The sequence below is a fragment of the Stegodyphus dumicola genome, chromosome 9, assembly GCF_044657685.1.
Source record: "Stegodyphus dumicola isolate Sdum_Otavi_A_Nest chromosome 9, ASM4465768v1".
Lineage (NCBI taxonomy): Eukaryota > Metazoa > Arthropoda > Arachnida > Araneae > Eresidae > Stegodyphus > Stegodyphus dumicola.
The window spans coordinates 129,397,401-129,424,165 of NC_140776.1; the positions used below are offsets into that span (position 1 = coordinate 129,397,401).

At 31.1% G+C, this 26,765-nt stretch overlaps 1 protein-coding gene across 1 annotated transcript in view; it reads left to right on the forward strand.

The window, feature by feature from the left end:
- The window catches only part of LOC118190866 (histone-lysine N-methyltransferase SETD2-like), a 150,002-nt gene that overhangs the window by 4,900 nt on the left and 118,337 nt on the right, over positions 1-26,765 (forward strand). Inside the window, exons 2-3 of the mRNA XM_085824106.1 lie at positions 3,781-5,579; positions 19,607-19,735. Coding sequence (XP_085680232.1) covers positions 3,952-5,579; positions 19,607-19,735 — 1,757 coding nt within the window. The 5' untranslated portion in view covers positions 3,781-3,951. The remainder of the gene's footprint in view (positions 1-3,780; positions 5,580-19,606; positions 19,736-26,765) is intronic.

Consider the following 26,765-nt stretch of genomic DNA (forward strand, 5'->3'; position numbering starts at 1 on the left):
AAACTTATAAAGTGTATCATAATCTTCCAGCACTTTATCCTTTTTCATTAATTTTTTTTTAGGTATTTTCAGCATGTTACGAGTAATGCAGGCAGCAAATAAAAAATATTTCTTCCAGTGATTTGTTCAGATCCAAAATTCCCATCCAGCAGAAAAATTGGGCTTTGTCGACTTGGCACTTAATGGTTATTGTTCAAATTACTGGTTTAAATAAATTTATCTGTTTAAACCAGTAATGAGTATTAGAACAAGAGTAATGACAAAATCACAAGTGACATTGGAACACACTTATAGAATATAAAATGTCTTAGAGTACAAAAACGGTGTGACAGAGGAATTACATATTTAGCACTCTCCAGTTCTCTTGTCACTAGAACTAACAAAGGTATGATCAGTGCCATAAGCAAGAAGAACTGAACTAATTGCCATATGAAAAGCAAAACTTAAAAAAAAAATTTTACTAATACAAATCTGTTAATTGTTCCCATGAGTGGCTTATCTTTTATGCTGAGCAGTTCTCCTAACCTTTTGCTTTCAGAGAGCTGTCGTAAAGATATTTGCTAACTGCTCTTCAGATTTATCATACTTTAGAATGACAGATTTGCCTTCACATTTTTCGCGAATAAAATGGTAGCACGCATCAGTACGTTTTGTGTGTTTGTGAAACACAGGGTTTTTGATCAGCTTAGTGACATTCTGGTTATCAACAAAAATAACAATACCCTCTTTGCACATTTCACTCTTACCCACATCTTGCAGAAGTTTGAGCAACCACAATACTTCTTTCACTGGAGTTGAAGCTACAATATATTCATCGTGAGTAGTAGCTATAGAAACAATTGATTTCTTTTTATTACACCAAGTTACTTAATCATTGCTAAGTTGAAAATATAACCAGAAGTTGATTTTCTTGTGTCCACATCATCAGCAAAATCTGCATCTGAGTATCCAGCAAGATGGCAAGTATCATTAGTTACTGGAGAATTATTGATGACATAGTTTGCTCTAGTTTTCAGATGTTTGAAAATACATTTTACAGCATTCCAATACAGTTGGTCAGGATTGGCTTGAAATCCACTAACCATATTTACAGCAAAAGCTATATCTGGACATATAGTGATAGCAAGGAACATTAGTGATCCAATAGCTTCTGGGTGGGGAACTGTTTTTTCTTCTGTTAATGGATTAGATTCTAATGATAGGATTGTACTAGGATCTGCAGGTACGGACTTGCATCTTCTAAGTGAAATAATTTCAGATTACATTTTATATAGCTTTTTGAATGTATGAAAATTGATTCCATTTGCTTTATAATCAATTTGCTTTGCAATAAAGCATCCTGTTTTTCAAATTATTGCTTCAAACTTCATCCTCAAGTCATCCTTAACTTCAAATAACATTTCCTGTTCTTCACAAAACAATAAAGCATCATCCACATATGGAATTAAAAATACTTTCTTATTTCAAAAGATACTGCTGAAGACACATGAATCATAGGCACTTTGCATGAAATTAATACAAGTTAAGAATGCAGAAAATTACTTGTTTCAATACGTACAGGAAATGCGCTAAATGTTTTGCATAATTTAAGCCTGAAGAATAAAAACATTGTGACATTAAGAAAATGAAAGGTCGGTAAGGCAAACAAACAGTGGTGAATGTCAGCTTAAGAAAATTCTGCTGTAGATTTTTTTTTTCAGATTCAACAGACTAGTCAGCTGTTGATACTATATTTAAAAATAATTTAAAAGAAAGAAAAAAAAATCATTGTCAAGGTGGAAGCAACTGCCACCAAGCAACTTCCACAAAGGAACCCATCAGATACAACGATAAATTGTATCTTATGTGTTCCTTTATACTCAGCGTTTATGAGAATTAATGAATTATAGCGTGATTTTGTTATTGTATCTGAAATACGCACTAATATCTTTACAAACATGTGATTGTAGTTTAAGCAACTATACCTCACAAGAGTAGGTACTAACCGTAACCCAACCTTATTTGTAAAGCTAATTAAGTGTATAGGAAAAGTTGTTTTATGGCCACTTATAGACTTTATTAATTTATATAAAATTTTGCCTTAAAAAAATAAACCAATCGATTTTGTTTAAATATTTACTTTTTAATAAATATTTGAGGGGTGTAGGAAAACTGAACTAGTGCTGTATTTTAATCATTTATATCATGTGTGTGAAAATTCACTTTTTTCTGTAGTTTGGGAAGCGGATGAAAATTGAACTTCCATTACATTCAGATCTACATTAACTTGGATGTTCTAAAAATTTGTAATTTTAGATTTAAATTAAAAATTTTCTAATCATCCAATTTCACGCGAAATAACTTGTATATAAATACAAACAGTAGAAGAGGAATGAAAATCAGTACCTATGGAAATGTTATAAAAATCCCTCATATTTTTGAAGTTGCATTGCAGACTTATAGTCCAGAAAAAAGCTGTCAGATCAAACATGTAAAAAAATACTCTTTAACTGTAATTAAAAGCCCTCCCCCAAAGTCATTCTAAAATTGCATAAATACACTCTGTAATTTTCTTCTATGAACAAATTTCACTCTTTTTGGTTTGTTCATATCTGCAGAAGTGTTTGTAAAGTGAATAATGTCTGCTGTTCAAACAAATCTGAATATTCAAATTTCCGAAACAAATGATAGATTATAATATACTGCTTTGGAATAGGCTCTTGAGAGTAATTTTTCTTGTGCCTGGCTTGTCTTGTACATGCCACAGATGGTCTAGTCCCTTAATTGCTTTTTCCCCCCTTTTCATTTCTTTAAGCTTTAATCTGCATGATACAGTTGTAGAATTATCAACAATTTAAAAATTGTTTAAGTGCGGCTAAGCCTAATTTTTTTTTTCTTACCATATCAACCGTATTTGTTTACATTTGAAACTTAGCAGAATAGTGAATTAAGAATTGAAGGTGTTCAATGTGTTTTTGCCGAGTGGGACCAAAAAGACACTGTTAGTTTTGTGCACCGAAAAATCTTACCTGTTGGCAGAATTGCTTGTTTTTGCATAGAAACTGTAATTTTAATTGTAAAACTTGTTTTAACTGTATTTGGTGTTTAGTGTTTTCCAATTTTTAATGAAGATAGTTTGAGTTTTGTGTATTTTTGCCTTGCCGCGAAGTGAGAACTGAATTAATTGAATGAGAAATATATCTATAATGAAATCCGAGAATGAAAGTGTAAATGAAATGCAGGAAAAATGCATATAATTTAATATTCCATACAGGGAAGTCATGTAGTGTATACATCAGATTTTTTTTCTTTTATCTGATTGTTGAGTAGTTTCTGTGCAAATTACTCTACACTTAACATCATGTAAAGCAATGTAATGATCTGAGAATTTTAGAGACTTTGAAACTTAACTTTGAAAACAATTCATTGTCACCAGGTGATCAAGAATCAAAATTATCTAGCAAAGTGTCTAATAATGCTTTTTACTTTATTCATCAGTGACAGTAAAAATTTCAATGTAACTTATATTGTTTAATATGTTCAATATAATATATGGTACAGAAATATGGAAAGTTATAAAGAATATCTTAAAACTGATTGATAACCTGGAAATAAATATTTTCCTACATATGGCATACATTTGGTAGGGATGCTCGCTAAATGAGTAATTAATACAAGGTTTAAGTTCAAAGTGGCAGTGATGAAAATTTAATTTATAAGTGAATTTCTTTTAATTGCTTTTAAATGATATTTTATTATTATATATTGGAAAATTAATTGTAGTTTTTGTTTTGTTAACAGGTGCATCTGAAGAAACTGCTGAAGGACATCAGAATTCATCATTAGCTTCCACTTCTTATATTATTTTGATGTTAAAAAAAAATTGAAAAGTCAAAATGCGTATATGGAATTTTCTTTTCTTATGTTAAATATATCAAATTGTAATTTCTCAAATTTAAGAGTGAATTAAAAATGTCTGATTTGGTAGAAAATCCAGAATATGAAGGAACAAATGATTTGGTTTCCTTATCTTCAAAAGAGCTTTTAAATAATCAGCAAGAAAATTTAGAAACGAATAAGTTTCCTCGAGTTTCCTTGGAGCAGATACCAGATGTTATTTCAGAAATGGTCGAGATAACATCTAAAAATATAGAAGAGGAAAATGTGAAAAATATAGAAGAGGAAAATGTGGATATAAATTCTCCTTCTCAAGCAACTGTTACAGAATCCCAAGAAAATAGTTGTTCAGCTGAAAAGGAAAGTAATCAAATAGATAACCAAATACCAGAAAAAGAACTTCCGGAACGTAGAAGGAGTAATCGTATTCGTCGCTTGGTAGTTAAACCTGATGGTTTTGTGAAACGCTGCTCTGGTACAAAAAAGACTAAAGATAATAAAAGTACAGATAAAGTAATAAATTTACAATTAATCCCAACACCACCATCCACGGATACAGAAAACATTAAAAATGATGGTGATGAAATGAGTTTCTCTAGTGATGCCAATTCAAGTTCTAAAACATCTGGCATATGCTCTAAAGATGAGCAACTTGAAGATGTAGAATTACAAAATATAAGTAAAAAAACTCAAGTGGGAAAGATTAATAAAAAATCAGTTGCAGGTATTGGTAGAAAATTGAAATCTGAAGCAAAAAAGAGTACATTCTCAAAAAAGAAATCGGATAAATCTATTTCTGAAGCATCTGAGAAAATTACTAGTAAAGAAAAGTCTGAAGTAGCTGCCTCTCTTAATACTAATTCATCAGCTGAAAATAGTGATGAGAAATGTTCTTCTTTACCTCGAAATGTAAGTGAGAAAAAAACAAAGTCTGAAGTAAAGAAAATTACTTCCAGAAGAAAAAGGCTTGATAAGAACAGTTCTGAAAATCCATCTATAGAAACTACGTGTAAAGAAGAAGTTGCTAAGACATCTGATTCTGATAATAATAATAGTGAATCTACTGGCATTACTAAAGAAACTGTGCCTGAAGTTAAAACTGAAAAAAAGGTAAGGTCACAGACAAAGAAAAACAACTCTCGTCGAAAGAAGCAAGATGCATCTACTTCTGAAAATGCACCAGATGAGGCAGTTTCAAAAGACGATATTTCTAAAAGTGTTGATTCTGATAATTGTTCTGCTGAAATTGTTGAGGAAAAACATTTTTCATCACCTCAGACTTTAGCTACATCATGTGCTAAAGTTCTAGACAGTTCTGAAATAAAAGTACCTGAAGCTATAAGCACTTTTGCCAAAAATATTTTAGATCCAAACTCTGAGATAATTGAAAATAGTAATGTAAAACCTGTTAAAGTTAAATCACGTTGGTGGCGTTCCAGTGAATTAGAAGGAGTGTTAAATTCTGATTCTCTAATCAGCCCTAATGATCAAACAGTAGCAGCTAGTAATGTAATGCAGGAAAGTCCAAATAATCCTGAAAATGAGTCAGAGTCTGCTGGAGTTAATGAAGAGGCAGAAAATATCCAGATGGATGTCCAAGAGCCTAGTGTAGCTGATGATTCTATAAAAGATGATAATACAACTAAGCAATTGAATTATCCAGTGTACTGTCACATTGAAGAAAACATTTATCGATTTGCTAGGTAATGTATTCACTTGCTTTTGTTACTTTTATTGTTGTTTATTGTTATATTGATTTCTTCAACCAAAACTGGAAAAACTCTTTATTGTTAATGAATTAAATACTAAGATTTGGCATATATACGATTACACTTCAATTGTATCAGCTATTATCATTATGGGCATGCTGCTTTTATTGAATCTTTCTATCATATAGATGATGGAAACACTGTTTTATTTTATTTTAACTAATCGGAAAAATTTCAATCTTATCATTTTGGTCTTTTAATTTTTCTCATTTATTAATGATGTCACTTACTCCAAAGCTTTGTAAACTGAGATAGTAGAAATGTAAAAGATCAGCACAGATAAGATATAATTGATAGTAGCTGATTTATGATGTACCTACTATTTGTATGACACTCTGAGTTCCTTGCCTAGCTATTGATATTTTTAAAGGTGTACTAATCTTTTCAGTAAGATAGATTTGTCTTAAATTTCATTTAGTTAATTTGTGGGTAATAAGTAAAATTAATTAATTTATCTTTCGAAATAAAAAGCTTGGGGAACAAACGGTTCATGTTCTTAATAACCTCTATTTTGATGATCAGTTTTTCTGAGAACATAATTAGCTAATGGTACTGTATTATTAATATTTAGTTTCTGGACCATTTTCACAAAACACTATTTTGTTTGGAATTGTGAGTGGTGGTCTCAGAAAGCTTTCACTATGTTAAATTTGTGTAACTGCTAAATTAATTGGGTACTGATAAATATTTTCATTATTTTTGTATTTATTTAATGGATTAAAGTTGCATGATGTCAGTAATTTACTAGAAGTAGAAAGTTATCTGATATAATTAAGACAAATGTTGCAAGATATTTGATAAAGAAATACATTTAATTAAAGAACATATACATTTGTAAATATGCCTCTTTTATCAGTGCTTGGATTCCTAAAAGAAAACTTTAGGGGGGAAAGGAAAGCAGATACTTTTGATTATCTGCAACCACACCAGAAAACTGCAAAAAAATATTCCTGAGACAATATGTCACCAAAATAATTATGTAGCTATCCACAGTATTGCCAGAAAGCGTTTAAATGGCAACCCAGGTATGTGCATAGCTTACTATGTCTATTTTACCAATGTACAGAAAATTTCTTTTACTTGCAAAGCAGCTTTAAAACAATCTATTGCTTTGTCATATTTACTGGAGAGGTTAAAGAGAGCGCCTAGACCATTCTGAACATCAGGATCTGGATCAGTAAGGTTCATTCGAGCTGCTTCAATAAACATTTCTTTGACTGCTTCCCAGTGTTAATTTATGAAGGAATATTATTATAGAATGTCCATTAGAGATTGAATTGTTATTTTGAACAACTCATTTTAAACATGATTTTATACTCTGTATATTTTCTTAGAGATTAATTTTTTAACTGATTGATGTTGTTCTATTATAGCAGTTTCAATTGTTAAACTAGAATCTAAATCAATTTTTTATCATGCTTTGAAACCCAACTTTGTAATATAAGGCGATATCAAAATATATGCTGATTCTCTCACATGGAATAATGTCAAAAATCTCTTGTCAGATTGATCTAAAGGCACGATATAATACATCTCGGAAATATTATATTCATAATTATTATAATTAAATTGTCCACATTCAATATAACAGTTGCTGGTAGATAGGGTGTACTAATATTTTATTTAAATTCAACATGTACATGCCAGATAATTTGTGCAATTATCTGACTGTTTTTAAGCAAGCAAAAAAAAAAAAAAAAAAAAAAAAAAAGATTATTGTGTACATGGGGAGAATAATATCACAAAAAGGGTTTGCTTGATAGAAGTAAATGTTTCATTATGAATATTTCTTGCTTTTTTTAATTTTATTAACTGATCGCTCTTGTATCGAATTCTTGTTGGCTGCCATTTTGAAAATGGCTATTACCTTTTATGCATTAGCTTGGTGAAAAATTAGTCCTCATTGAGTTCACATATGTTTTCCAAATTTGTCAACAAGTTTGTAGATTTCTGGTGGGGGTGAATAATCAGAAAGCATTAGAAAATGAAATGTTTACCACTACTTAAATATTTAAGTCATTTTAATTTGTACCATTCCTTGAAATAGTTATGTGTTTTGGTTTATAAATTCCATGTACGGTGGCTCCTAAAAGTGTTTGTACACTTATGATTTTCATTGAAATAGGCCTGTATCCATTAGTTAAAAGTAAACTTTCTGAATGAGATTTTAATAATAAGATCTGTAATCTATTCGTAACAAAACTACATGAAATATATTTAAAATATAGTGAAACTTTATTTTTAAGAAATTAATAATAAAAACAATGCAAGCATTTTATCTCACAAAAGTCTTCATACATTGAAATATTTTTGGATAAAAACAAAATTAGAATTATTGTTTAACGCTTTTTTAAATTTTTTCATTGTGGTGGCATTTAAAAATTCGTTTGCTTTAATTTGTTATTGTTTACTTTATAATATTCTGTTTATTATTGAAAAAATGGGTCGCAGTCGTAAAGAAATTACAAACAGCATCAGAAAATTGATAATTTTTCACCATAGTAGTGGTAAATCAATTCGAAATATCGCTAAATTAGTCAATTTATCCCATTCTACAGTGCAGTATGTGATAAAGCGCTTTAAAGAAGAAAATCAGATTAAAGACAAGGTCAACCGAGAAAGTTAACTAAACGTGATAAGAGATTTATTATTAGAAAATTTGTGAAAAACCCACATTTGAATGCTGTAAATGCTTCTGCAGAATTTAATGCAAAGTTTCCTACATCAATTTCACCTGAAACCGTTCGATGAGTTGTCAGAGAAGCTGGATTACATGGATGTTCTGCCCGTAAAAAAGTTTTTGTTAGGGAGAAAAACAGAAAGCTTAGGCTTTCATTCACAAAATCAACGATAAATACACCCAAAACGTACTGGAATAATATCCTATTTGCTGACGAAAGCAAATTTAACACTTTTGGTTCCGATGGTCAAATAACTATGTGGAGAAGAAAAAATGAGGAACTTCATTCTAAGAACTTATTTGGAACAGTTAAGCATGGCAGTGAAGGTGTTATTGTGTGGGGGGTGCACGGCAGCATCAGGACTAGGTAATTTGGTACTTATTGATGGCATAACGAATCATTCTCTTTATTTAAATATTTTAAGATACAATTTTAAAATATCAGCCCAAAATTTGGGGATTGGAAACAACTTTATTTTTAATCATGGTAAGCATACGGCTCTCAACGTTCGCCTGTGGTGTCTCTATAATTGTCCACAGGGTTTGAAAGCACCACTTCAGTCGCCAGATTTAAACCCCATAGAGCACAGTTGGAAAGAACTGGAGGTAAAAGTATGAAAACACGACATCAAAACAAAAAGCGAACTCAAAACCGTCATGATGGAAGATTGGATGAACATTGATACAGACATTTAAAAAAAAAAAAAATACTAAAATCTATTCCCAGACGTTTAAAAGCTGTTGTGGATGCTAAAGGATATCCTACAAAATATTAATTTAACGGAAAATGAAAATATTTACTAATATGTCAAGATTTTTTTGAACTGTATGAAGACTTTTGCGAGATAAAATGTTTGTCTTTTTTTTATTATTAATTTCTTAAAAATAAAGCTTCACTATATTTTAAAAATATTCATATAATTTTGTTACGAATAGATTATAGATCTTATTATTAAAATATCATTCAGAAAGTTTAACGGATAGAGCCCTATTTCAATGAAAATCATAAGTGTACGAACACTTTTGGGAGCCACTGTACTTCAAATCCACTTCTATAAATGAAATTTTATTTTTTCCAAAAACTGATAGTTTCTTGAAAAATTACAAGATGCCATGAACAAATAAAGTTAATAATTTGTTAATTACAAAGATTTGGGATTAGTTTGGGATGAAATTTTGGGATATTTTCTGATTATGTTCAGTCGCTTCCATTTGGCATTTTTGGCAACTAATTTTTGGCAAAGCTAATATGCAAAAGGCCATTTTGAAAATGGTAAAAAGCTAAGAATATCATAAAAAGAACAGTAAATCAGTAAAACTGAAAAAGGAAGAAACATCCACAGTAAAAACATTTACCTTTTTAAAGAAATCCTTATGTAATTTTTTTTATGTACTGTTTTCTGCGAGAGCTCTGTTTTTGCTTTAAAAAAATCAGAGAATTGCACAAATTTCAATCCGTAAAATTCAGTTGTTTTTAAGAACTGCAGTTTCATAGAATGCCAATTTTTGCATTCAGATAAGTGATAGTCGAATTCAAAGGTGAAAATCCATGCTCTTTGGCTGCGTGCTCACATATACCTGGGTTGCTACATAAATACATTTTGGTGACATAGTATAGTGTGTTGCTTCATGAATATTTTTCAGATGTGGATAATCACAGAGAATGAGATTTTACTTCTTTCTAAATAATAATAGATACAAAAAACTTTATACACCAACTTTATATTTTATATGCCGGTGACTAAATGCATAAGATTACTGTATACTTATAGATTTGTTTTTGGTTCATTTTCCAGCAAACAAGACATTTTATTAGAATTCTCATAGTTTTCTCTATGTATAATGTGAATACAAGCTGGTTTTTCCTAGAAAGTCATCTTCCACTTTGTCCATCTTGAGGCAGATAATGCTTATCATTGACCAAAGAAATATAGTCACAGGATGCTAGTGATTTGACCTGATTCAAATTTCGGCAAATGGCTTGGCTAAATGGGTGTTTTTTATGGTTTTGTTCCCATTTGTAATGTGAATATGGGTAAATTTTTTTAGAAAGTTCTCTGTGAAGGCATCCCTTCTCTTAAGCAGATATTTTTTGCCATAATCAATTAACCTTTAAAAGACTGGGGAGTTTGGAAAGGTTTCACTTAAAAAGGCGGGTAATCCAAATTCCTTTCCACCCCCCTTTTAGCTGCCACTGTAAAGGGAAACTTTTACTGTTTTGAAATCTTTCCTTAAGGTCCCCTTTGTTAATTCTCAGATAAGAGATTAGAGAATAATACAAAGGAATTTTTTCTTTTTTCTGCTGTCTCTTTTCTCTAAACTAAAGAAACATATGATGGTGAGATTTCGTAACTAACTAATTGTCGAATGGTGGAATACAGTACAAAGTCTTTAATCCGGAATGATCTATTATCTGGACCTCAAAGCTACAAACTTTCTGCGATGCGTAAACGCATTGCGCATAATACCTTTGCGCATGCGCGTTTAATGATTAACGGACGGTATAAGCTAGCCTAAAATTATCTAATTATCTATTTCAGTTAATGTTGCAGATTGCATTGTTCCTTAATCTTCTAATTGGATCTGTCTAATTATTTTTTGCAGACTGTTAGAGCAATTTTATAAAAAGTAAGCTTGAATTTTCGATTATGTCAAAAATAGTTTCCGATTCTGGAGCTGCCAAAGGATCTACAAAGCGAAAGCATGTTTCGATGTCCATCAAACAAAAAATGGAATTGCTGCAAAAAATGGATAAAGGCATGAAGAAAGTGACAGGTTAGTGAAAACGAAAAAATTTCATTTGACAAGTTAGTCGGTATTTTCGGCCCAGCAATTACAGGACTTGAACAGCAGAACTTTGTAACTGAACAAGAAATTATGTCTGTTTATAGAATTAAAGAGAAAGTATTAGCACATAAAACGAAGCAACTTAAACAATTTACATTGAAAGAAATGTTTAATAAAATAAATATTAAGCGACGCTTTTTTTTTTTTTTTTTTTGATACCCTTTAGATTATAATTGCCCTTTATTTCATAAATTACGGCTTCATATTTTTAATTTTATAATTTCTGCATGCCATCTTACCAGATTTAAATTGATCGTCTATAATCCGGAAAAACCCTTAATCTGGAATCGCCCGATGAGTCTGGATTAAAGACTTTGTACTGTATTAACTTTTGACCTTGCATTGTAATGAAAATACGCCTTACCAGCAAACATCTCCTAGGTACATCGAAAATCAGTTTTTATTTGTTTTCAATCTGAATTTAGTTTAGAATTACATATACTGATTAACAATTTTAATTTATACTCGTTAACAGTTTTAATTTATACTCGAAAATGATGTTTAACTATATGCTTTTCACATAAATCGATAATTCGCATTCATTTTGTTATTTTGTTACAAATATTGTCTAACAGCTTATATTTATATTTATATATTCAACAAACCCTTTTTTATTTTTGTGATATTAGTTTTGTTTACCTTTTTCATTAGTATTCTTATTCATTATTTTTTAATTTATTGATTCTCCCCCATTGTATCCTAAGTATTTCATCTTTCAACTACGTTATTACGGATTGTTTTTTCTTGCATTTTTGTGACGAGATGTCCCCCCCTTTAGTTTTTTTTTTTTTTTTTTTTTATATATTCTACTTTACTATAAAAAAAGACTTTATTGATTATATTTTCATTGCATTGGCTTGCATTTTGCATGTTTCACACAGCAATATTAAGTAAAAAAAATACAATAAAAAGGAGAAATATAAAGTTAAAATTTCATTTTTAATAACATTGAAAAATTGGTGAATTTAATAGTAATATCATAAATTTCAAGTGGATATATTTACTTTAGCAGTAAAATCAAGAACCACTGATAGCTAGGTTCAATTCACATTTCAGTGAACTTGCTGGCTGCATGTGGCATCACGTGTAACATGTGTATCAACCAATTTCCCTTAACCCTTTATGGTGCACTATACTTTAAAGTCGGAATTTCAACAAAAAAAGTTGTATGTAGTCTATCTAAGCCTAAAGGAGTATACAGGTAAAATTTTGTAAAAATTGCACTTGCTGTTTTAATTCTGTGGGTCTTCCACGAGGTGGAACACTGCTCCGATAGAGCTCTTAAAAGTGCGACTAATCGAGCATTGCAGTGAAGGACAGAAATGAGTAGAAGCTTTTGTATAGTAATGAAAAAAACACTGTATTATGGCTGTATACATGGTTTTCTGGATATACACAACTTTCTTGAATATATATGGAAAAATGAGATAAATATATGTATATACACAAGTTCTATATACAAAAATATTTACAATTTTTTTTATTTCTTAGCTTCGTGAAAATGTTCAAAGCATGTCACACCTTTTTGATAGAAGCACAAATCAACTTTGCAGGTTTTGAACACAAAACTTGTTTTGTGCGGCTTCTGTTCCGTGCAACAATATGTTTAGAATTCTAAGTAAAAACTTGAGGTTGCGTAGAGGGGCCTGGATGAGATGGATCATCAACCTTATCATCAAATAAATGAGTTTCATCCGACATATCATCATCGGATTACACAAGCAGTTCAGCAATGTATATCTCAGTATCGCTGTTGTCTCCATTCTCCGATTCAAAATAAGAAGGTAATTCATGAAGCACTTTTAGAGCTTTGAAAAGAGTTAGACCTCTCTGCGCCATTTATGGAAAATTAACTACAATTAATATTAACTATAAAGAAAAATAAGCTATCAGATATACATACAAAAAAAAATATCTACACAATTATTTAAAATAAACAGAAATGAACTAAAAAGGCGACAGCAAAAAATTCATGCAGCTCCCTAAGTAAAGATGACTCAAGCTACTGATATAATTCCCGCCTGAAAACTACTCGCAAAAATTTCAAGATGCCTATATTAGGAATTTCATAGCACAAACCACACCTCACCCCTCAAGATTGCTTCTTTTGAATTCATTCCCCTAAAACAACTTAAATAGAAAACATATACAACAGGTGTCTTCTCCTAAAACAGATGCATTAGATCGCTTCATAAGAGCATTAGATCGCTAAAGGCATAGTGTTCCCGCTAATGGAACACTTTGTTTTATTCAATGATTCAGCGCATGCTTTTTGTATGAAAAATGTAAAAAAAATATATAACAAATAATATAGAGTACAGCCATCAAAATTATACAGAAATCGTTTTTCAAACAAATTTTTTTGTATCAAAAAAATTTAGAAAATTACTAGAAAATAAGTGGATTTTAATAACACATCATAAATGAAAATTCTGGGTTTCCTTGTGATATGATGCCATCTACACTCACTTCCAAAAGTTAAGCACGAAGATGTAAAATGCAAAAAAATCAACAAATACTGCTTTGATTGACACAAAATTCAGCAGCAAATTAGCATATATATTTATGCATAAAACAAAATCAATAATTATATACAGAAATGAAAACAATATTAAATTTTTGTAAATTATCAGATAATGACATACAGGAGACTTAAACAGAATTATGTATAAAGTGAAAATAAACAGCATAAAATGAAAAAAGGGACATTAATGGGGTATATAATCCCCCCACATCTGTATGCAAAGTTTACATCTTGACCATGCTTTCAATTAGGTGGTCAATCACTGCAGAATTAAGCTATCGCTATTCTTCTCGTAGAGTTGTTTCCAGCTCAATAAGAGTGGCTGGAGGTGGGAAACATGAAGATATAGCACATCCGAGAGCATCCCAAAGATTTTCAATAGGATTAAGGTCCGGCGAATATGCTGGCCATGCCATACGTGCAATCACTTCACTCTCCAGGTAGTCATTGACGATGTCAGCTCTATGGGAATGTGCGTTATCATCCATTAAAACAAAAGTAGGGTCAGCTGCTGCAGCGTACAATCTCACATCATTATCGTATCATTTGAGTGACATTCACTGTGAATTTTGTCAAGAATGTCATAAAATTTGTCCTTTTCCTCATCCCCTTTATCCTCAATGGGGGCATGGGCACAGATAAGTGAAATATTATGTGTCTTACCCTTGATACATAGTCTACAAATCTTCTCATTCACTGGTTTAAATTCGATGATTCTATTTTTAATTTGTTTACCAACAATAAACCAGTTCCCAACTGATGCATTTTATCATGGCAATTAAAATAAACACTGCAATTACGTTTATTAATCACTCCATTGCCAGTATATCTAATTTATATTCTGTAAAAACATCAGTAAGCATTTTCAAAGGTCCGCCTTTATATAAAGTTCTTATGTTCCGTGCCCCAAATCTCAGATCGGATTTCAAGCCAGGTCGTCGGGAATGTGTCAGTCCAGAAGATTCCTTTTGAGATTTCTGAATCAGAAGTTTTTACAAGGAGATTGGCCTTGCACTCAACCCCTAACCTGAAGAGCCAGGCCTTCAAATTTATAAACGCCCTGGAGGCAGGGGTGCCCAGCTGTAGCCCCGGACACTGGGTGCCTATTTTTGTCGCCTTTTACGACATGTGTGAGCTACATTGGGATTATTCTTTTACACCCGGTGACCACACAAGTGCATTTAATATACAGTTGTTGAAAATATAGGCACAAAGCTTAATTAATGATATGTTGTGTTGAAAAAATAGTACTGTTCTGTTATTGCGACCATAGCCATATGTTTTGCTAAACATATGGCTATGGTCGCATTTTGCTAAAGTCATAGACATACGTTTTGCTAAACTCATCAAGAGAAGTGAATATAAAGTCGCAAGTGTTTGCTTCTAAAGTTGTTACAAACTTTTTTTTTAAAAAAGTAAAAGAATTCGAGAATACAAATTCTAAAGCTGTGATGGTAACTTGTGTTTTTATTTTTATTGTATTCACCGTGGATATGAAAATTTGGGTCTTATCTAATGATGAAACAACTTCCAAAAAATTTCTTCAGTAATGAGGAATTATTCACTCAGAAAGTGCTCAAAAATCCATAAAATGAAATTTTACTTCAATTCGAAGAAAGCGCTGGAAATGAGATGGGAAGACATGAATGTGCTGAGGGAAAAAAAAGATTATACAGTCAAAAGTCGTTAATCCGGACTCGTCGGGACTTCAGCGATTCGGGATTATAGATCGTCAGTTTAAATCTGGTAAGATGGCATGCAGAAATAACAAAATTAAAAATATGAAACTGTAATTTATTAAATAAAGAACAATTATGATCTAAAGGGTATCAAAATTTACAAAAAGGAAAAGCTTAATATTTATTTGTTTACTTTATTAAACATTTCTTTCAATGTAAGTTGTTTAAGTTGCTTCGTTTCATGTGATAATACTTTCCCTTTAATTCTATTAAACAGACATAATTTCTTCCTCAGTTACAAAGTTCCGCTGTTCAAGTCCTATTATTGCTGAGTCGAGAATACCGACTAATTTGTCAATCGAAATTTTTTCGTTTTCAATAACCTCTGCGTCACTTTCTTCACTATCGGAAGCAAATTATAATGACGAGGAACTTCATTTAAATCATATCAAAGACGGAGTACATCGAGATGAAATACTACATTTAGTAAGGAATTATAAGCCAAATAAAATAAAAACATCTGCCCTGAAGATAAGGATAGTGCTGACAGATCAACTTCCAATTCATTGTTCGCCGCGTCGTTTCCCTCCCCCCGCAGAGCAGCGTGAAATTGATAAACAGATTTCGGATTTCGAAACATACTTTCACATTGTAGATCCTTTACATATTAGTAAATATATATCGGAAATTCTATTTGACATAATCGAAAGTTCAAGCTTACTTTTATAAAATTGCTCTGACAGGTCTGCAAAAAATAATAATCCGGATCCAATTTGAAGATTAAGGAACAGCGCGATCTGCAACATTAACGGAATTAGATAATTTTAGCTTAGCTTTTACTGTCCGTTATACATTAAATGCACATGCGTAAACATGTTATGCGCATGCGCACATGCATATTCACAGCCGTAAAGGTCTTACACGCATGCGTAAACGCCTATGCGACGCATGCACAGAAAGTTTGTAGCTTTGAGATCCGGATTATGGGTGTCCGAATTAACGACTTCTGACTGTATTCTTGAAATTGGTTTGAAAGATAGAAAATCAGTTTCTTAATGACAGTTCATTTCATTTATTGGTATTTAGAATCCTGCGAATTTGGTCAATATGAACCTGATATGAATCATTGCACTGTTGTTGATTGGAACGGTGCATAAGGGAAATCTGTTGTGACCATCAATTAAAGTAGGTGGCACTGGTAATATTGTCGAAGTTCAAGAAAGTCTGCTTTTGCTTCAAAAAATGATGTTGGTCGTATCCTCATTCCCTAGTGGGTGTATGGTGGAATTTGCCGACGAGCAAAACAATGTTTTTTAGTTGCTGCCTAACAGCTGTGCTAGAACTTTGCTTAAAGTTATTAAAGAAAATATTATTGATGGCAGTATAATATACTGAGACTGCTGAAAGGGTATAACACTGAAGAATTAACAGAAGCCAGATTGAACCTTTCAGAATTAACCATAAATGCAGTGCAAAGTCCGAGATCCAGATGTCCAATATCCGGAATGATCTAAAATCCAGACCTTAAAGCCACCAATAAAAATTTTTTAATGCTTTACTCATGCACATTTGATTTTTTACCCCGTAAGAAAGTATGTGGGGAATCCCGATTTTTAATTTCACTTTGGTACTGAAAAAAATACTTTGTTAGTGAAGAAATAATCATTTTTGCATAAATTTGTGTGATCAATAATTTGGCTCTGCAGCTGCATATCTGCTTTTTCAATTAATGGATTTTGTAAGGAAATGTGGAGAAGCCGTAATAAGTGATGTGAGAAGTTTTTCATTGCGATGGCAATGTTCCAATCATCCATGAATTAACGGACGGCGAAACCTGTAGTATGGTTCTAGATCCAGAAGATACCATTACCAATAGTGAAGAAAGCAACTAGAAGGTGTTGAAAACAAAAAAATTTCGATTGACAAGTTAGTCAGAATTCTCAATGCAGCAACTGCAGGACTTGAACTGTGGAACTTTGTAACTGAACAAGAAATTATGTCTATCTACAGAGTAGATATAGATTCTGAGAAGAAAGTATAAGCACAAAAAATGAAGCAACTTAAACAATTTGCATTGAAAGAAAGGTTTAATAAAGTAAACAGAAAAATATAAAGCTTTTTTTTTTTTTTTTTTTTTTTTTTGTAAATTTTGATACTCTTTAAATCATAGATGCTTCATTAGTTCATGAATCATGATTTCATATTTTTAATTTTATAATTTCTGCATGTCATCTCACTAGATTTAAACTGATGATCTAATATCCAGAAAAATCCCAAATCCAGAATCGCCGAAGTCCCGACGAGTCTGGATCTCGGACTTCGCAGTGTATTAACTTTATCGATTTCGATACTAATTGTCATATGTAAACTTTTGAAAGCTTATGGGATCATTCAAAATGGTTAAATAAAAAATAAAAATCAATGCAGCACTAACTGTATCCAATATTTTCATGACTGTGTGTTAATCTTAATTTGCTAAGTGATTTTTTTTTTCCTGGATTTCTTTGGCAAGATGTTTAATTTAGATTAAAAAATTTATAATTTTACCAATCTCTGTTATGTTACCTTTTTCCCTTGGATTTTCTTTCAACTTCATACTGTAAATATTTTGGCAGTTATTTTTATGTTTTGTATTTTTCACCAAATCATCAGCTTTTGGCAATATCTGATTCTTGTCCCAGTAACAGAACAGTACCAAAAAAGTTTGGTACTTTCTGGTTATCTGTCAAACCTAAAGTTCCCAGTTGTTGGTGATTAATGTTTTAGTAACCTAAGATGGGGAAGACAACAGCCATTTTCAAAAATAACAGCTCACTAAGAATTGAGTAAAATGCCGCCCAGACGATATAGTGGTTAGGGAAGCCTGACTACACAGCCGAAGGGCCGCATTTGAATCCTGGAGAAGGCATGGATGTAAAATTGAGTGTCCCTTTGTAGGAGGTAACAGTGGCCACCTATTAAGTACCTCCACAATAAAATGGCCACCACTTCTGGCCTTAGGAGTGGCTAGTGCCGTTATAGGCAAGTGCCCACCATTTGGGGGGGGGAATTACGTAAAACAGCAACTAATTAACAAAATTAAGAGTGCAAAAAACATTCATAATAAAACACTTACTTCTTCTCCTCATGCACACTGCAGTCTGTTTTAGCTTCAAAAAATTTAAGAGAATGGCTGACAAAGCACACATTTTTTGGGGGGGGGAGAGGGGTATTGCATACCCTGCTTTTGTACATAGCAATCTATTTTTGCTTTAATAAAAAGACAAGATTACATAGTTTGTGATATATCTATGCACAAATTTGATCATTTATGAAGTGCAATTTCATGGAATTTGAATTTTTTAATTCTAAATTGTTTAAAATGTCATATTTCGGAAGGAATGTAATCCTTTCTCTTTCATCATCCGGAAAAGTCCTTATTCTCATTATGATTCTGTAGAAGAAAAAAATGCACTAACTCATTTACACTAATCAGAACATGCACTAACAAAAAACAAAAACAAACAAAAAGGAAAAAAAAAAAGTCTGTTGATTTTGAAAAGCCGAAATCCACACCATGCACAGCATGTGATTGTGATGCCTGACTAATTCTTTTCAGGATTGGATGTCAGAAAATACCAAAAATCTTCTGTCTTCTTAATTCATCATTTTCAGTCAATTGCATTTTAATTCCGCATATGGAACAACAATTCTAGTTGGAATTTCTACTGTTTTCACACCTAGTCTGCTGAAGATAGATTCAGAAGACTATTACAGATAAATTACATTATTAGCTGAAAATATTAGGTATGCTGCAGACACAGTCAGAGCATTGAAAATATGAATTATCTATACTCAGTACAGATGTATGGTAAATATACATATTGTTATCATTTTAAATCAAGTGGTAATTAAAAACATTAAATTTTGGGGATCATTTAAGTTTACTTGTTTCATAAACTTTCTTTTTAAGTTTCCTTTTTTATGTTTCTTTATGCAATCTAAAGTAAAATTTGGTACTTTCTTGTTGGTAATATGTAATAGAATTATCTTTGAAAATGTATGTTTTTTTATTTTTCAAATTTAAATTATTTTTTAAGTATGAAGCTAATAAAGTTAGTTCTAGTTTGCCTTCAAACTTCTAATATTCCTTTCTTCCACAGATGTATAATTGGTACTTTTTTCAATACCAGCTGTTGGCATATTGTGTATAGGTTTTGTGCTATCCATATTAAACTAGTATCTCTTCTAGGAAAAAATCAAAAAGTAAGAAACAGGTGCGCAGAATGGTTTGTGATTGTACACTTACTAAAGAAGAACAAGAATATGGTGTACTAGGTTGCAAACAAGAATGTTTAAATAGGTTATTAATGATAGAATGGTAAGTTTGAAGAAATGTATGTACCTAATCTGATTTAAAATAACACAACAAATAGCATTGAAGATGGTAAGATGAAAGTTATTTATTTAAGCCTTCAAAACTAGTCCTGCAAATTTATGATTCTTTTTGTCTTACCATCTTCAGTAATGTATATGTCTATTTATATAATACTAGTATCAAAGTTGCATACTTTTTCTATTATTATTTATGTTTTATATTTTATCTTCTACTAAATAAACTATTTTAGTGTGTATATATATACTCCAGATGAATTATTTAAAGAGCATAAAAAGGATAAAGGGAAAAAAAAATTTTGTTACCAAAATCAGATATTGGAAGATCATAAGCCTTATATGGAAATTTATCATTTGCAACCAATTAATCTACAAATATCCATCCATTCATCATGGAAATTTGCCGAAATTTAAAATGGATCTTAATCAAGGCTAATAGGAGGAGGGAGCGCTATTAGGAAGAATAATTAGGAGCTGTTTTGTATCCAATCAATAAAACAAACAAGGCAGAGCAAATAGTTACTAGTAAGCTCCAACAACTTGAATTAGTGAATGTGTGAAATTCGCTACAGTGTGAATTTCATGAAAATGAGACTGTTAGAATTAAATAGTTTAGAATAAATCCAACTTGAAAGTTGAATATATGTTTTGAGATTTGGTAATAAGATTAAACAAAATTAAATAATAAATAAATAATATTTAATAAAGATTAAAGGAAAATGGATCATCATTTTATTCTTTTATTTTACAACATAATTAGATATTTGAAGATCATAAGCGTTATTTGGAAATTTTTCATTTGCACCCAATTACTGTACAAACATTTGTACGTTCATCGTGGAAATTTGAAGAAATTTTAAATGGATTTTAATCAAGGATAAATTTCAGAATAGAGAGTAATAATCCATTGTGGGCAATTTAGACTCTAAAATTTCACCACTTTCAACTTTTAGAATTTGAAAAATTTTGGATTATTGAATGTCAGAGGCAAGGATGTTGGAGGGAAACTATAGTGCATTTAAGTCTTAATTTTGGAATACAAAGACAATTATGGCAATAGGGACGAATACAATTTTCTCCATTAACTATGTAGTAAAAGTTTTAGCAAATAATTTTAGAAGCTATTTTATACTCAACCAATAAAACAAACGTGACAGAGTTATCAGCAAATGGCAAATGATTGTGTTTTATTCAATACACTATTAAGCTTCAGTGAATGAAATAATTGAGTGTGTGAAATTCGCTACAGTGGGAATTGTATGAAATGAGAATGTTAGAGTTAAAAAGTAGAGAGTTAATCCAATGTGAAAGTTAAATATACATTTGAGATTTGGTGATAAGATTAAACAAAATTAAATAATAAGTAGATAATATTCAATTCCATTATTTTATTGTTTTATTTTACAGCATAATTTAAACTTTATTCACCAATGAGCAGGTGAATGGAATAAATCAAATCATAAGATTAATTAAAATACTGGTGAACATAAAATAAGCATTGATTGTCTCGAGTGCATCCATGCCATCTGTACTTTTTTCCCTCTCTCTTCACCTTTTCTATTCAATATATAATGCTGTGATTTTTACTAACCTTTTTCATTATTTCTGTTTATTTTGTTTATTAAAGTGATATATTTGTGACAAACTTGTGTAAACTATTTTTCTGCTTGGAAGTGATCTGTGTTAAATACTTAAAATCTATAATTTATTTCCAGTTCAAACTTGAATTTTAATTAATTTCAAAAATCAAATAGAGAAACTCTTTCATCTGTAATGATCATTCATTTCTAAATAATTTTCAGTTGAAAAAATTTAAACCAATAAATGTTATTTAAAATTTAAACATTGGGTACTTTTGGATTATCCTGTTGATTATTTTCGCCAAACCTGATGTTATTGCCGAAAAGTGGCTTCTGTGCCAATGAGTTAGTTTTCTTTAGCTTGCAGTAGTGTACTGCTTTTTTTACTCCGTTGCAAAATGATTCAAATTTTGGATTTGCCTAACACTGAAGAGAGTGCAGTGTCATATTTTGAAGAGTATGGAATCATTTCTTCTAAGAAAATGTTTGTTAATGGCCATGATACGGCGTTGTATATCAAAACTGATGAGCAAGGGTGGTACAATTGAAAGGTGTGCGATAAGCGAGTAGCTATTCAAAAAGGCATGTTGTAGGAGGGTTGTTTTGATACTTTGTATTATGTATTATTACACTTGCTTTTTTTGTTATTATTTTATTATTATTATTTGATAAATTTAATGTGTTTAGAATCTTTATTTTGGAAATTGCTTCTGATTATGATGGCGCCAAAGGATTCGCGCATTTTCATGAGCATTTACAGGATGGATAATCCCAAAGTACCAAACATTGTTAACCCTCCAGGCGGCAAGGCCGTATATATGCGTTCGAAAATAATGGCTCTCATAGCGGCAAGGCAGCATATATGCGTCCAAATATTTTAGTTCTCATGGCGGCAAGACAGCATATATACGTAAACCTAAATTTTGGCACGAAACGGCAAAGCAGCATATATACAGCCTGTCTCAGAATGCCCTCCCCTCACTGCTCTTAATGTAAACTGACAGATGATAATTTTTCTCTGCGGGAGGTAATTGAGGAGAGGAAACTATCTATTCGATAGATGCAAATGGGTTTTATCGTTAGGTTTTGAATAACAGTTCGAAATAAATAGCTCGTTCAAAACTTCCAGCTGTTCTGTGCTTATACCAGCTATAGTAAACTTAAATGTTTATATATAAATGTAAAGAGAATTTTCATTTTCCAACCTAATTATTCTCCAAATTTTAGATGCAGTTTGGCAAAATGTAATTGGAATTAAAATTAAAATTGCAAGAAACTGCAACAATATTTTGAAATATGTGATTTCAATTATATATTACAATTGTAATTAGCTTCACAATTACAATTAGAAAGTAAGTACTTTTTAAATGCAACAATAATGTATGTAATTGCATTTTAATTCTTAAGTCTTACAATTACAATGCAATGATAATCACAAACATTATAATTATATAATCTAATTACAATTAAAAATTTTATTGCATCTAATCACAACTACGGTAATATTAGCTAATTATAACGTAATTTTAACTGCAATTGCAGTTGGTAATTATAACTACGTAATTAGGAAAGTAATTGTCTCTGATAATTAGAATTACTTAACATAGTGAAATTATGATGATAATTGTAATTTTAAGTGTAGTATGCAATTGTAATAAAATTATGCAATTACTAAGTAGTTATAGTTAAAAAGTAGCTGTTTTTTTTAATTACAATTACAATTTACGTAATTTCATTTAAATTACAATTACTCTATATTTGTGAAATCCAATTTCATATTCAATGCAACTGCAATCATATAATCTAATTACAATTAGACTGTCATTGTAACTCCAGTAAGTAATTATAATAATGTAATTAGGATAGCAATTGTTTCTGATAAAAGCAGTTACGTAGCCCAGGAAAATCATGATCTTAATTGCAAATGTAATTGAAAACACATAGTAATTGGAATAGTATTATGCAATTATCTTGCAATTACAATGTAACAATTTTTAATTACATATACAATTTACTCATATGCATTTTAATTATAATTGCATTTTAATTGTGAAATGTAATTGAATAAATAGTATAACTGTAATTATATAATCTAATAAAAATTACAATGCAATTGTAATGACCTCTTAATTAAAATTGCGCAGCAGATGATTGTAACTATTTAATCAGAAAAACAACTCCCCCTTATAATTTCAGTGACATAGGCTAAGGAAATCGTGATAATTTTTGAAAATTACAGTCAATAATATTATATTCGAAATGTTTCTGCATTTTGGATAATGAGTTTTTAAATAATACAACGGGATAATCACCTATAAGAAAAATATTAATATTTTCTGTCATGTCTTCTGAATCATCTTACATATATTGTAGTTTGTGGTACCAGCATAAATAGGAGTTTATTTAAAGGAAATATTTTATATAGACCGAAATGCACATAACGTTAGTAAGCAAATATGTATGTTTATGATCTTCGATATACATGTGAACTTAAATTACAAGATTAAGGGAAAGCAAGCAAAGAGTTTATGCCAGTGCAAAGGGATGTTTTCGCAAAGGATTTGTTACGGGACGCTTGTCTTGTTTACATTACACAAGAAATAAATCATAAAAATTACATTTATCCTTTTCTTTTCAGAAAGGTTTGGTTTGGTTTATTTAATTATGGCAAAGCACACTAGGGCTATCTGCCTATGAGGAGGGATGCCTTCGTGGAGGACTTTCTAAGGGAAACTGGCTCGTATACACGTTACACATGGGGAAAACCACGAAAACAGCCAGCCCGTTCGCGAGATTCGAACCTCGGACCGAACTACCAGTGTTCAGCGACTTTACCGCTCAGCCGCTGGTGGGTCTCTTTTCAGAAAGGAGATCATCAAGGACTAAACTAAGCCTCATAATTTTATCCAACCTATTGCTTTAGCTGGTAAAAAAGGATTCTGATCAGCAATCAGTATGCTTAATTGCTGTGTGTATTAGACATTTTACTAAATCCATTTATTATGAATTACCGCCCAGACAGTAAAGCGGTTCGTGACTCTGGTTGCCGTACCGAAGAGCCTGGGTTCGAATCCTGGATAGGGCATGAATGTAATTTCTTCGTCCTCTTCATAGGTGGCAACGCTGGTCCACGTATTAGTTCCCTCCTTAATAACATGACCGGCCTTAGTAGTGATCAATGTCTATAAACGGCTACTACCTGCCATTGGAAAAAAAAATTTACGAATTGGTCTTTTATTCAACATAACACACATTTTCCATAAATAGTTAAAATGCATTATTCAGTTACAAGTGAAAGTACTTGCATGAACTATTTTCCATCATTGTTTCATGTAAGAACAAATAAAAGTACAATTTTCTTATGCACCTGTGATTGTCATATTATTTGGATTACGGTAAAGACTGCAAAGATGCTTCTGTGGAGGACTTTCTAAGGGAAACTGGCTCATGTTCACATCACCCGTTAATAAAAGCAGAAAAAGATCTTTACTTAATTGAATGCAACGAAACGTTTAAGAAGAATGATGTACTCATAGAGAACTTTCAAAAATAAAATGATTTGTATTCATGTTACACATAAGGAAATCCACGGAGCTATCTAAACATTTAGATTGTTTGCCAAAATGGGCATCCGATTTAAACTAGTAGTATTCAGAAGACGACTTATTACTCTGCTGAGCGAAAAATCTAATTGCTTTTGAAGTTATATTGTAATTCGAACAATCATTGTATTGCAATTATTATTATTATTTTTTCCCCAAAGGCAGATTGTGAACAGTTACAGTGCAACACATTCCATTAGTCTATACAAGGCCAGAAGTTGCAGTCACTTTATTATGGAGGCATCTAATATGTGGGATCATCGCCTCCTATGAAAGGACGAACAGTTAAAGCCATGCCTTCTCCGGGATTCGAACCCAGGCCCTTCGGTATCGCAGTCAGGCTTCCCTAACCACTATACCATCTGGGCGGCACAATTACAATTATAACTGCATTAGTTGTAGTTTTAACTACAATGAATAACCAGCTTTTCTCAGTCAATAACAGATAGCTTAAACTTTAAAGATAAATGGAAGGTCTTATAATTTGCCGAATGGCAATATTCTAAGAAAGTGTAGTCTCCAGGATTTTCGAAGTTTAATTACAGTCTTACATTTCGCATACTCGCAGCACTTGCCCAAAGGCTGTTCCAAGATTATTTCTGTTCACCTCATCCATTAATTTTGGAGCAGAATTATGTCTAGAAACATTTTTTTTTTTTTTTTTTCTGAGGACAGTATTTTATATAATAGAAAAAATAATAATAATAATAATGCGTCTCCCTCAAGGTGCAGGAAACAACAAGTACTGATAAATTTAATTGAAATTACAGTTATAATTTTAGTTAATACAAATACAATGTTACTTTAACGGTTAGAATTACATTATAGTTCTAATGGCAAAAATATCAAATGAGTGTTATAGATTAGTATACTTATCACAATATTAAACTTTTAATGCCGTTTTATTTTATTTAGCTTATCACAATATTGAGCTTTTTAATACCGTCGGTACTGAAAAAATGTTTTACTACTGTCATGAAATGTATATTCGATAATAGTTTCTAATTGATGTTTTTCTTATATATTTTTCTGCATAATTCATAAATGTTTGCAATGGAAATAATTCTGAGGCTTTTATAATACTTCTAAATTTTCATGAAATAAAGTTCCATTGAAGTTTACTTGAAGGAGACTCTCAGTGCAAGCACTCGAAAAGAAATTATGCTACATTTACATATTATGAAACGGTTGAATGTAGAGTATTTACTTGTAACAGCGGTGCTCAATATACCGCGTTTTCTGAAAGAATGCATATGTTGCCTAAAATCGAATTTAAATCACTATAATCAAAATAATTGGCTAAAGTATTAAATTGTAACTTTTACAGCATCAATCGAATTAGTGGATTTTATTGAAGATAAAAATGTGTTGATATTGACAAGCTATATTAGTTTTTGTACTATAATGAATGCTAGCTAGTAGCTATATGAATATAATGAATGTACTATAATAAATGCTACCTAGTAGATACTCTAGTTAACAACTAGAGTAAAACTCAGGATATGGTAACATTAAATAAATAAATAAATTAAATTTAAAAAAAAAAAAAAAAAAAAAAGAAGCAGAAAACGAAAGCGAAAAGGAACTGAATACATTCGGAAAGAGAAGGCTTACTATGGTGAAACGTGTAGACAAAGTGTTAATACTATATGTGAGAAAATACTAAGGACAAATTGAAATACATCATAGCTACGTTTGGTGCTTTCTATATTATTTGTATCAATATTAATATAAGTACCGAAAAATACTTAAAAAATAGGTATTTTCAAAACTTTAAAGGAACAAAATTGCAGTCTGAAAATTTATAGCAGCGGAAATTTTGAAGTAATTTCAT